Source organism: Crassostrea angulata, chromosome 10, assembly GCF_025612915.1.
Source record: "Crassostrea angulata isolate pt1a10 chromosome 10, ASM2561291v2, whole genome shotgun sequence".
NCBI classification, from domain to species: domain Eukaryota; kingdom Metazoa; phylum Mollusca; class Bivalvia; order Ostreida; family Ostreidae; genus Magallana; species Magallana angulata.
Window position 1 is genome coordinate 16,268,073 of NC_069120.1, and position 12,615 is coordinate 16,280,687.

General features: G+C 33.6%; 1 protein-coding gene across 5 annotated transcripts in view; it reads right to left on the reverse strand.

Annotated features, from left to right (window-relative positions):
• Positions 1-253: 253 nt before the first annotated feature.
• The window catches only part of LOC128164452 (serine/threonine-protein kinase Sgk1-like), a 28,643-nt gene continuing 16,281 nt past the window's right edge, over positions 254-12,615 (reverse strand). For 4 of the 5 annotated variants that reach the window (XM_052828269.1, XM_052828270.1, XM_052828268.1 and 1 more), the window contains 12 exons: positions 11,607-11,752; positions 6,862-6,946; positions 6,704-6,753; positions 6,333-6,606; positions 5,385-5,497; positions 4,404-4,440; positions 4,181-4,267; positions 2,801-2,896; positions 2,332-2,439; positions 2,000-2,137; positions 1,811-1,868; positions 254-1,617 (listed from right to left, as the gene is read on the reverse strand). In XM_052828269.1, coding sequence (XP_052684229.1) covers positions 1,502-1,617; positions 1,811-1,868; positions 2,000-2,137; positions 2,332-2,439; positions 2,801-2,896; positions 4,181-4,267; positions 4,404-4,440; positions 5,385-5,497; positions 6,333-6,606; positions 6,704-6,753; positions 6,862-6,946; positions 11,607-11,752 — 1,308 coding nt within the window. In that variant the 3' untranslated portion in view covers positions 254-1,501. Of the gene's footprint in view, positions 1,618-1,810; positions 1,869-1,999; positions 2,138-2,331; positions 2,440-2,800; positions 2,897-4,180; positions 4,268-4,403; positions 4,441-5,384; positions 5,498-6,332; positions 6,607-6,703; positions 6,754-6,861; positions 6,947-7,045; positions 7,455-11,606; positions 11,753-12,615 lie in introns of those variants that run through there. The other variant, XM_052828271.1, reaches the window with a different exon arrangement.

Genomic DNA, 12,615 nt, shown 5'->3' on the forward strand with positions numbered 1-12,615 from the left:
GTGCAGCCTGGTTTGATATGTTCGACCTTGTCACCAGAGCTGAAGTTACTGAATGCATAATTTGGTTAAATTAATATTTCATAAAATACAGATGTCTTGGCACCTAATTCCCTGGCATTGGCCATTTATCATTTGAACATAAAATATTTCAGTGCTTGACAAACATCTTCCTGTGTTGAATGAAGTAATTACAATTAACAGATACTATACTTTAGACTTAATTAAAACAACAAAAAGTTGTTTTGGTTTATTATTTTTTTATTGTCAATGTTTTATAATTTTTAATCAAATTGCACATTGAGTATTTTATATACAAACTTTGCTCGTAATAACAATACTTTCTAATAAACAAAACAAAACAATACTTCTTAATTTTCATATAAATCACAATGTCATTGGTTTAAACATTTAAAAAAATAATCTGCCTGATTTACTCTAAAGAGCAGTTACCTGCCCTTTAATAGAAATACTGGCAGACGGCATAAATATCACAGCACCTAGTTAAATATAAAATCCTGGCATATATACAAAATAAAACTGATCCACAATATGTATAAATCGCTTACATAAATGACAAAAATCCATGCTTTTTGATATGTCATCAATACTTTGAGTGTATGTAAAAGTCGGGGACCAGTCAAATTTGCCTCATCATTCATTCAGACACCAAACCAGACAAGACTAAGGCCAAAATGAATAGATTGTGTGTTTCCTAGCTATTTCAACCTGGACAAAAATAAGGTTGATATGTATGAAACTAATTTCATTTTAATCAAATATTTTTATATGGTAAAGAGAGATAACTTAAAAAAAAAAGAATTCCAAAACAATTACCTCGGGGCTAAGTAAAAATATTTGTTAAAGTTGTCTTCCCTTAAGTACTATTTAAAATAATTGTTTAAAATTACAATATGATAGTGCTAAATCTCTGCCCTATGAATACACCTGAAAAATGTCCTGTTCTACTTGCAGACATGACTTAAAACAGCTAGCAAGTGCAAAAGGCACTAAAAATACATCTCATTGAAAAATAAAATAAAACATACATGAAATTGATCTTCACAACAGAAGAAAACAGAAAACTTGAAAGTTAAGGCACTGTCAACATATTCTCTTCCTATTATATTTTTTGAGTCTGTATGTTTACAACAGTCATGGCATAAAATAAACAATAAAATGAACTCTTGCATCTCGGTTTTCATCTCATCAAATCCATTTGTAAAGTCTCTCAACTGATACAAAAGAAGGCTTAAAGACTAAGTTTCATTTGACCACTGAAACTGTTCATTCCTACATGCAGCACTTCATATACATTTACTCTATACTATATCCTTCAATAATGTTATTCAACAACAAATCAAAGACCTCCTTTCTCTGGTCACAGGAAGTGAACTCCTTGTCAGCAGTGCTTAACCAGCAGCTTGTTCATTGGATGTAATGTGTGTGACCAATCACAGACTAGATACACTGGGATGATGTTGGAAGCAGATGAGAGCTGGTCCTAGCTAAAGGCATCTTCTGCAGGGGGTACATAGGAGAACCCTTGGAACATGTTGTCCGCCTCCATCACACTGGCACTCACTAACTTGCAGCTACCCATGGACTTTCCAACTGAGGCTAAAAATGATTTTAAAGCAGTCATTGATGAATGCCATTGATCCCAAAAATTACAGAAACTATAGACCTCCATTCCATTAATAACATTTGAAGATAATTTGTACAGATATTTAACCTTAAGCAATTGCAAGTATGGTTGCAATATAACATAATTTATGATTTAATTAAAAGGCAATATAGATCATAAGTTTACCTGGTACAGGTTCTCTGACAAATTCTGGGTCAAAATGTTTCAAATCAAGCTGACCACTCTAAATAAAAGAAAACAAAATTGTTTAACTGAAACCAAGTTTTCAACATGAAATTGGTGGAAAGAAAATGATACACATGCATTTACATGTATTATGATGCACATTAATATAAGTTAATACAGAATGCCTACCACATTGGGGTTGTAGGGAGGGTTAATTTTCTTGGCATCCAGATCATCCCAGTTGATGTCGGCAAAGAAATTGTGGTTCTTAATCTCTGTGAAGTCTCTCTTGGAACCTAGCCTCTGTTCCTTCTCTTTTTGTAGTAACTAAACGAAATCAATACCTATGAAACTCCTCATATCATGATGTCTTGGCAGAACATATTTAAAATATATTTGTGTCCATTACTTCAAGCTCCTACTGTAGACTGATTCAATGAAGCTGATAAATTGACTGATAAGTTATCCAGTTAGATCCAATGAATTGACTGATAAGTTATCCAGTAAGATCTGAAGCTTACCCCATCCAGTATCTGTCTAGCAGACTGTGAGACGTTGGTTCGGAGTCTGAGGGGTTTATATAGAATGTTGTCGTACATCTCAGCTGTGTCACGACTATAGAAAGGAGGCTAAAAAGAGAAAGAGAATAATGTACATTACATTTTTAACAATTTATTAGTTGGAGGGGGGGGGGGGGGGGTTGAAAAATGCTTGACTGGATGTACCAAGAACTTTGAGATACGAAATAAATTAACGATCATGAGATGAAGTTGTTAAAAGATGATATTTCCATTCTGGAATTCATCTACATGTATTAAAATTCTTTATCATTGATATTTATGATTAATGGTTTCACCGATTAATTAGTTTCACATTTTGGAATTCATCTAAAAAAATGCTTTATCATTTATGATAGATAATATTCAGATTAATAGAATAGCCAGAAATCCGAACGGTGCATTGTGACCTGGCTGGAGGGAGCATACGTACCAGTCCATACATCATCTCGTACATGACCGCCCCCAGACACCACCAGTCCACCGTTTTATCGTACGGCTGCTTCCGCAACACTTCTGGAGCCAGGTACTGAAACACAACAACACCAATCACTCAATTACTCCAAATAATTAACATGCCTCATTAGCAAGTCAAAGAACCCAAGTACTGCAATTCGTAGTCTGAAATTTGACAAGTTCAAAGACAGTCACATTTACAGATAGCACGTACACAATGGTGCTGCATGTAATAAGGATACCAGTAAATACATGTATATGAAGTATAACTATATGTGGTACTTCAAACTTATTATCAAAAATAGCAGTCTTGAAAACAGTTTGAAGATTAATTACAGAAAAATAATTGAGTCATAATGGATGAACTTGAAGTAATTTTGTTTTATGGTTTGAGGTTTGTATTCATTAGGGAAGAAATAGCTCTCAATACAATTCCTAAAAGTCTGTCGGGTTGTTAAAAGTTTCTTGACATAAGATGCATTAGATACAGGTTCCTCAGTGCAATGTAAACAAGTAGAAAATGAATTACCTTTTAGAAATACGCAATTATGTTACATGCTTATTCATGTCAAGTGTTTTTATCCTCATGTCATTTGTGGTTTGTGTAAAAGAGTTTTTTTGTCAATTAAAAACCCCTGGTTTTTGTTTTTAATGTGTAAAGATTTAAGGTATGAATGTTTGGTAATTAATAAAAATCTTAACTAATTCTGAGCCCCCCTGCAAGTTAAAAAAAAAATAATTCATTTCCTTGTCCGTCACACTTGATTTAGCCGACAGAAATTTAATCAGTATTCTCGACTCATTACTAAGGTTGGGACCTTAGAAGATTGATGCCAGCCTAACGATAGAGAGGAACATCGCGATGAGACCACAGGGAGAGAGCGCAGTGTACAACCTGTATACCTGGCTACACCCCGTCAGCGAATGAGGGCAGGGTCTGCCCATTAACCACTAACACCTGGTGGAAATGAATGCCGTTCAAAACATTGATTAGATAATAGGCATATTTTTTTGTTGTCTGTGTAGGATGTTGATGTCAAATAGGTCCCCTAATGACACATAACTTAAATGTTTGGGAGCTGCATTTATGTAAACTTTTTTGTTTCAAAACAAGTATAATTTAATGCAGAAAACATGGCATGTCTGATCTCTCTAACATGGTGTATTCTGTCACATATTTCATACCAATTATTAATTGATTTTTTTCCTTAATGTTAAACTGACAAATTAAATCACTTATGAATAATTCTTAAGATCATAACACGGAAAAAAATGAAGTGCTATGGGAATTTCATTATTAACTTCTCTTACGAGATAGCTGGTGTGTTTAAGTACATGTTACATATTATGTGCATACCTCTGGTGTTCCACAAAATGTATTTGTTGTGCCCATGCCTTCAATTCCTTCTTTACAAAGTCCAAAGTCCGTCAGAGTTATGTGACCCTGATAATAAAACAAAATACATCAACTCTGTATCATCAAATCATTGGATTAAAGGCTGTGATTATAGATATTTAAGGTACACCTCTATTTAAATGACAATGTGCAGATTTTTGTTCTGAATGAGAACTTAATTTACCTTGGAATCAAGAAGGATGTTTTCTGGTTTGAGATCTCTAAAAACAAAATAAATAGACCAAAAATGAAAAATCAAATGAAATTGATCAAACATTTCATAAAACATTCCAAACACGAACAAAAATTTGATTTCAAACTTTTTTTTACTGTTAATTCTAATTTACATTTATTCACTTAAAAACAATCAATCAATCAATCAAACAGTCAATTTCATGATCCATCACTCCATTTAACAATTAACGTTGGTACATATTATTTCATAAATTACATTTGAATGAACTCAGTTAAGTGCGAGTACTAAAACTTTATTTTTCCATAAAAATTCATGTGGTCAACAGAGTAGAATCTTAATTGCTGCTTCATTAGATTGAATTAGACTGGATTAATCATCCAACACGGAAACACAGTGAGGTCTCTGTGTGAATGTATGTAAATTGTCTTGGCACTGACATAGTTCACAACACTGGAGGTTGCCTCATCACTTACACTTAACAAATTACTTCACGTATCAACTTAACAAAGGACGCATACACAGGGAGTCTAATGTTGGTTTCACAAACTCTGACCGGAAATATGATGAAACAGTTGTAAGATTCTGTTCCATTTTATTGCCTATTAACAGTGGCCCTATTAGCCTGAACATATGTTCTAGTGAGCAGAATGGTAGGGAACGTGACTTTGACTATGTCCCTTACACTTATTCGTCATTAAGTCAAAGACGTAAATGGCACAGGCTTCTACCATTACAACTGAGTTGTTTAAATACATTTTTCCAAAATTAAATAAATGTTCATGAATGGCAATGTAAGTGCACTTTAAATATATTGCAATGAATTAATTGTTGACATTATTACCTCACCCTTTGTATAGAACGTTGTAGAGAATGTTAAGGTTGTATGTTTGATAATCAATCAGCTAAATATTCTACCCCTATGGAGTTTGCAGACGAAAGAAAGCAAAGGACTGAGACCCAATAATGTACCTGTAGATAATGTTTAAGGAATGAAGGTAACCAATGGCGCTGGCCATTTCTGCAGCGTAAAATTTGGCACGGTGCTCAGGAAAGTATCTCTCACGCTGAAGGTGGAAGAAAAGCTGTCAAAAGAAGCAAAAACGGCAGCATGAACAATTAGTCATCAAAATTCTGTTGTGTCATTTATTTGGTTTACAGGATTTCTAAATATGGTAGGATATTTTAATGAGAAATTTCCTGGGGCTGTACAGCTAAATATTAATGATATATGCTGGGATAACCAGTGCTGAAATATGATGACGTCAGGCAGGTCTATTTATCTCCCTTAGCTGTCAATCAAACTAACACATCTCAAACATCCACTGTTTACACATTGTAATTAATTTCCAAAACGGAAAGTTTCCCTGTTGTAATAAGCTTTCATTATGGATTTTGTAACAATGAGAGTTATCTCAAAAGACACAAAAGCAATCTTAAGATAAACAAAGGATATTGAATGTAAGCTAGTCTCTAGATCAATTAACATGTCTGTTTTTAATAGAATAATGGTCAATTAACAGAAGCTTTCATATTGTTCACACCTCAGAAAAAACAGGTAATTAAATTATGGCATACATATAAGTGATTTTTGATTGATGGTTAAACAATAGGGAATTTTGAAATGAATGAATGGAGATGAGTTATTCAATACAGCAAGATTTGGGAGGAGACCTCTTAGATAAATGTCAAGACTTCCCTGACATAAATCTCCTAAGATTTATTTTTCTAATTGACATATAACTTCTCTTTAACAATCCAAGATTTATTAATTGGGTGACATTTATATGTACGAACTTTGATGAATTGCATCAAGACTATATTTTCCTACCAAAAGAAATAAGATGACAATACACAGGTGTTCATGCAGTAACACAGAAGCTGACAGAGGTCAATGAGGGCAAACTGAAGGATACTAACCTCACCACCATTCACGTAATCCAGAACAAAGTACAGTTTATCCGCCGTTTGGAATGAGTAGTGAAGTCCCACTAGAAATGGATGTTTGACATTTTTCAGCAGTACATTCCGCTCAGACATGATATGTTTCACTTCATTCCTTTTCATTATCGCCTGCTTTTGTAGCACTTTGATGGCGTAAATGTTCCCTTCATTTTTATTCCTTGCAAGCAGCACTCTTCCAAAACTGCCTTTTCCAATAACTTTTAGGAATTCAAAATCACTAGGTTTAACACTGCCAAGGAAAAAATCAAATAAATTAAAAATATCTAAAGTTTTGCACTGATAAAGAAATTGTCTTTGCATTAATCTATTGTCATATTTCAACTTACGTCTTCTTTTCACTGGGTCCTAAATTGACCGGGTTATCATCCCTACCATTCTGTAAATTCAATTCACATTAAATCAATTCAAATTCTTATTGTTAGCTAATTAATCCAAACAGAATTAACAAAAAAAATTCCTCAATAAAAGATATATGAATTCTCACCATAGTTTCAGAGTCATCAAAGTTGTCTACAGAGTCTTGTGCATTTCGTGGATTATCAAGATTTAGAAATGCTCTGACTTCCGGACTACAACAAAATAAAAAAATAAATCTATTAAGAAATTAAATTAATTCAATTTTAAAACAAGGAAACACTTGTCGCACTTTTGATAGGTCCTCGAATTACCATGATGCCACATGAGGTAACGTAGCAGGATCTCGTAGTTTTGACTTCTTTTTGCTCCATACTAAAAATACATCTGCTATGCTTCTCAGCTTCATTATGAGTGACAGCCTAACACCAGTGTATAGTCATTTTCTCTCCATGCTTTAACAATGTTAATTTTTTTTTACCTGTAATATGATAATGAGATCACTGCACTAGAGATAGCTCTATTTGCGCTTTCTCTCGTGCTCACCTGTATAGGTGTATCGTCATTTTCAGTCAAGGTGCAATATCCCCCTAGGGGTCACACCAACACCATGGAACAGATTACGTCCCCTAGCCCACAACAATCACCACCAAACTGACCAGTTATTATCAGTGTTGTACAAATGAGTAGTCAAAACAACAGATGGCTGAGTTAATGTGAAAATAAACAGATGAACTTCTGTAACAGTAAACTTACTGGAATTTGACGAAAGAAACCACATTCAAAGTCCTTAAGTACTGGACCAGTTCAAAACTGTCACTGTTTGAAATTCTGGTCCTACTTTTTTAACAATTCCTAATGAGCTTAGTACATAAACGAATGAAAAATGATTTACATATATAAAAGTCAGCAGAGATGGTAATTCAAGATGTACTGAATAGCCTTCATAAATCAAATCCGATGTCAAATAAAACTTTGCTTAATATTACCTTTAAAATGCGCAGATAAATCCAATATTGTCTGGTATTTTCACTGTTGGTGGGTTATACAGAACCAGTGAAGTGTAACTAAGTAAGAAATGTGTCAATAACACCACTGCCCTACAAGAACCATTGATAAACGGTACGTAACTCATTCACAAGTTTTCTTCTATGACCAGTATAAGGCAATCCCTAGTCTTTCCGGCTTGTCCAAAACTCAGTCCCTTGACCCAAGTGCAATCATGACTAGACATAACATTACACATACAGTTATTGCTACTGGTTTTGATGCAACAAACTGTGAATGAATGTTAAAGGAAAGGTCAAGATGTCATTTTATGGCCCCAAGGGTGAACAGAGAAAAGCATACCAACTTAATGACTGTACGTGTGGGAGACATGTTAATTGTGAAACCTTCTTGTATAAACTTGTATATACACTTCAAGAAACTGTTCACTTTAATCTGAAATCAATCTCTAGACTTAATATAGTTTCAAAGTTTTGACTATTTGAAACTTAACATCAAAAGTTTAGGAAAGAAGAAAAAGGTACAGTCTCTCACCTGAATAAATTGTTTTTTTAAAAATCCAAGATCAGAGTCTCCAAGTATACAAAGAAAAAAAATCTAGCTAAAGAATCAAAGAATTTCCTGCAAGTGAAATCTATGCCACTGTCAAGTATTGTCGGCCGGTGTTATAATTTCTGCCGTTAGAATCGACACAATGGATCTTCTGACACTTTTACCTGTCAATCTATCTCAGGTAAATGTGGCTGACTCTACCTGTCCATCAACAGTAGGAAATAAAAGTTCACCTGTATGAAATCTCTTTTGTTTATATCACTCAGATTTGAACAAAGTCTCTATTTGTGTCACTCTACTAAATGAACAAGACTTTTTAATCCCTTCCTATAACAATTCATATACCTGTATACATAAGCCTAATTAATAGATTTTATAACACATATTAATCTCTTTAGCGGGATTCATTAGAACAGGTACTGAAGGAGCTTAATTTATTTCCCTCAGAATTGTCACAAAACCTCTTATGTACATTACTTGCATTGTGTTTTCGACAATTCAAATATTCTTGAGGTGTGAAGCAAACTTTGAAAACTTTTTAAGGATAATCATCACATTACAATGACATTAATCTACAACTAGTATCATACAAACACTAACTGAGGCCAGTAGAATATATTACATGTACCTTCTTAGGATGTTCTCAATCTGCCTGCAGCCCTTATTTTCTCCATTGGGGTTTGAAGATTAATTGTTACAGAAAAAAGGGGATATCCCACTTAACTTTGAACTGGATGATTTTTCAAAACTGACCAGTCATGACATTTGCCTACTCGTATAAGGGAAAACAAAATAAATTTTAGATATATGATCGTGCAAACGGACTTCCTGATAGATATACAAATGTAGATACTAGTGTAAACATATAGAAAACAATTGTCAACAAGTGTAATTTTATTACACTGTGACAAGGGAGATTAATTGAAACGAAAATAAATTAGTAATCTTGTTGAACAGATTTAGAAATTATTTTGGTGGCTTATGCAAATGTGATACATGCGGAATTCATTTTGTTGTCATTTACTTGTTTTGTCATTATATCAATTCTAATTATTTGTTTGGACTATTTCATTTCATTTTACTGCGTTTTTGGTGAAAATTGCGTTGTTTTCTTTGACTTTATTTATGATGCAAATATTTTGACTGCAATGTCAAGGTTTTGAGAGCTGCAGTAAAAAACTCAACACAACTTGGATTATATAAGTTAATATAGCCGGATAAAGCACACTGACGCCAAAGTCTATAGCCTTTTCTGTTCAAGGTTTTTTCTAAGATTCTCATAATAAATCTGTCAACTTTGGAAAATAAAAATTGACTTCCTGAATTTCTTCACTAACATAAAACAAAATTTTATTCTTTTCTGTAAATGCTTTCATTAAGATATTTAAAGAGGAATTTTTGCTTGGCAAGATCAACATCGAATGAGCTGTTCTTTTATTAATGGGATTCTGATCAAGTGCAATATACCCGTTATTCGTCCTCTAAAAATACATTTCATCATTTACATGACTACTTTTAAATTAATACTTTTTCGAGACTGATAAAATATTTTTGCTTTTCGAATTTTTTTTCATTGAATTTTTTAAAGATTATCATGTATTTTGACACATTTATTATATATCATTTTAAATAAATTTCAAAAAAAAATTATTTGGATAATCACTGATACCAGTCTGTTTAATTTTTTGTTACATATATATTGACTTGCATTATCAAGCAATATCATATGTACAGCATGCTTTTATCGAACTGACATTAGTAAGACATGAAGCATATATTGGGTACAAATTTCCTACTGAAAGTGTATGATGCCACACATTTTACACATCATTTTGTATTCAAAATAAAAGGCTTTCAAGATGAACCAACTGATGAACTTGATCCATCTCAATAATACTCGAGAACTTTTAGGTCAGACTTGGCACAAAATTGAAGAGCTAAGTATACCTTAGTTAGACTGTTGGCAAGTTTCTCCACTTAATGTATTCATACGATGGGATATCTTCTCATCAGGCCTCAGGCCAAATATTGTTCCAGTGACCTTTACATGTATGAAGTAGGACACAGATCAGCTGAGGCCAGTGAGGAAATCCAGGCATCCACGGTATATATCTCAACACAGACAGCATCAGATATATACCAAACTTTTCCGTTATCAGAAAATTACACAAACACACAGGGGAATTGAGTTATTTCAGGACTTCAGCAGGAGAAAATCCTCTAAAATTAATACTTTCCAACTCACTAGACTGTTTTCGATGCAATATCTAATTGCAAGAATTGCGGAGTTCTTATAGAGCTACATGTATTAAGAGATCTGAAGAGATTCAAGGTGAATCTGGTTGAATGTACCAGCTTTAATTTCCCCCTTGTAGCATGACTCAAGGCTTGTCTTTACATTTGAAGATAGTTCATGAAGATGCAACATAGAAATCAATGAAACATCAGTTATAGATTAAATTTTTCCGACTATTTTTGCAAAAGAAAGAGAAAATACAAAACAAAGGAAAAGAAATTAAACAGGATTCTAGAAGATTGTAGAGAGTGTCATTAACCTCATATAGCATAAAAAAAATGAATCCTCTCAAGAAAATTAATCACAGGCCAAGTCTGTAGTCTGCTGACAGACAGAAGACATTGTCTTGCTTTGTCTGCATGATATAATGTTCTAGTTTCATGAATGGAAACTCTTTCACCTTGACATATAAAAAACTTAAGAATATTTTTTATTTTTTCTCAGCATAATGCATTTGTTTTAAGATAAATAACTGGAAAACTTGGACAATTAGCATGTAAATAAAACCTACCAATGTCAGTCACCATCATCGAGACACATTTATCAATGCTTCAAATCTTCAATGTTAATTACAGCTTTCAAGTTAATTTTAAAAACCTACGTGGAAAATTAAACTAAGCTTGAGAATAAATTACATAAAAAATTATTTTATTCATGATGTAGGAATATTTTCTTTGCATATACATATACCAATAAACCAATTTTTGGTATCTGCCTTCCAAAATTTTATTTTTCAGTCTTAATTCTATGCTGTATGTGTAGTAGTATGAACTCATACAGTTTGGGATATTGCTGAATGGTTTTGGGATAATTTCCGCTAAATGAGCTTGGAATAATTTTTACATATTTTGTTGTATAACTGAATATTGGGTATTGTTGTGTGAGTTTAGGGTATTTGTTTGCTATAGGTACTAGATTTAGATGCTTATTGATTTTTAAGTACCATTGCATTTCCTTTGGACTTATGTTCCTGTCCTTAGATTCTTGGTACAACTACTGTACTCTTGATAAATACTTACTGCTGAGATAGCTTTGGGTGTGTGACCAGCTCCTGGATAAAGTTGTCCAGTCCCTCTCTTCTCTGCTGAATGAAATCTGGGTCCAAGTTCCCAAAAATCTTCTTCCCTGGGAGACGAAGGCTTGCCTCGGGAAACAATTTCTTCAGCTGGAAATATATCATTTTCATAAAATATTACTATTTCTAGCTTTTTCAGTCTTTATTTATGGAATCAAAGAGTTGCTAACCACATGATGTCAAATGGAATCACTTGATGGGAATTAATGATTGCATTACAGCTCTCAGGGAAGTTTTTGTCTGTTTTAGAAGTGCCCTTTCCTGTCAAAAATCCACTGTACGAGGTCAACAGAACTCCTCAAAGAGAATAACAACATATTGCCGTAATATTTTGATCAAACCAAAATCAAGTGCATCAGAGAGTATAGAGGATATAAAAAGATACAGCTGAGCATGAATGAGTGATAGATGTACGTCATTCAGTCAGCAGAAATGGGTACTATGTCATGCCAGAACAACACACCTAAGCATTAATACATTACCCACATATGGGGCAGTCTGACATCAGAAGCATGATGTGATACATGTATTTTGGCAAAAACAAATTCATTGTCATCTGCAGATGCATGCAATACACCATTTCAAGGACAAAGATACATGTATGTAACAATAGGACTCTGAAAACTGATATAGAACATGTGTGAAGTTGAAGGCTTACCTGACTATAAGACAAAATAAAGCAGATGCATCAAACTCCTGATTACAGAGAGAAAACTAAATCACAAGAGTCTTCCAGGTTATTGCTGCCAGTCCCTGGCAGGTAAATACTTAGTCACCAGGTCAGACTACTCCAAAAATAGCTCCCACTCCGTCACAGCCATGCAAAGAGGGCTCTTTATGGCAAGTCATAAATAAAGCCCACAAAAAGTTAGTCCAGAAACCAAACAGCAACTTCTGTCCAGCTAACTATGATATCAGTTCACTTTACCAATGTAAACAATTCATTTAATGCA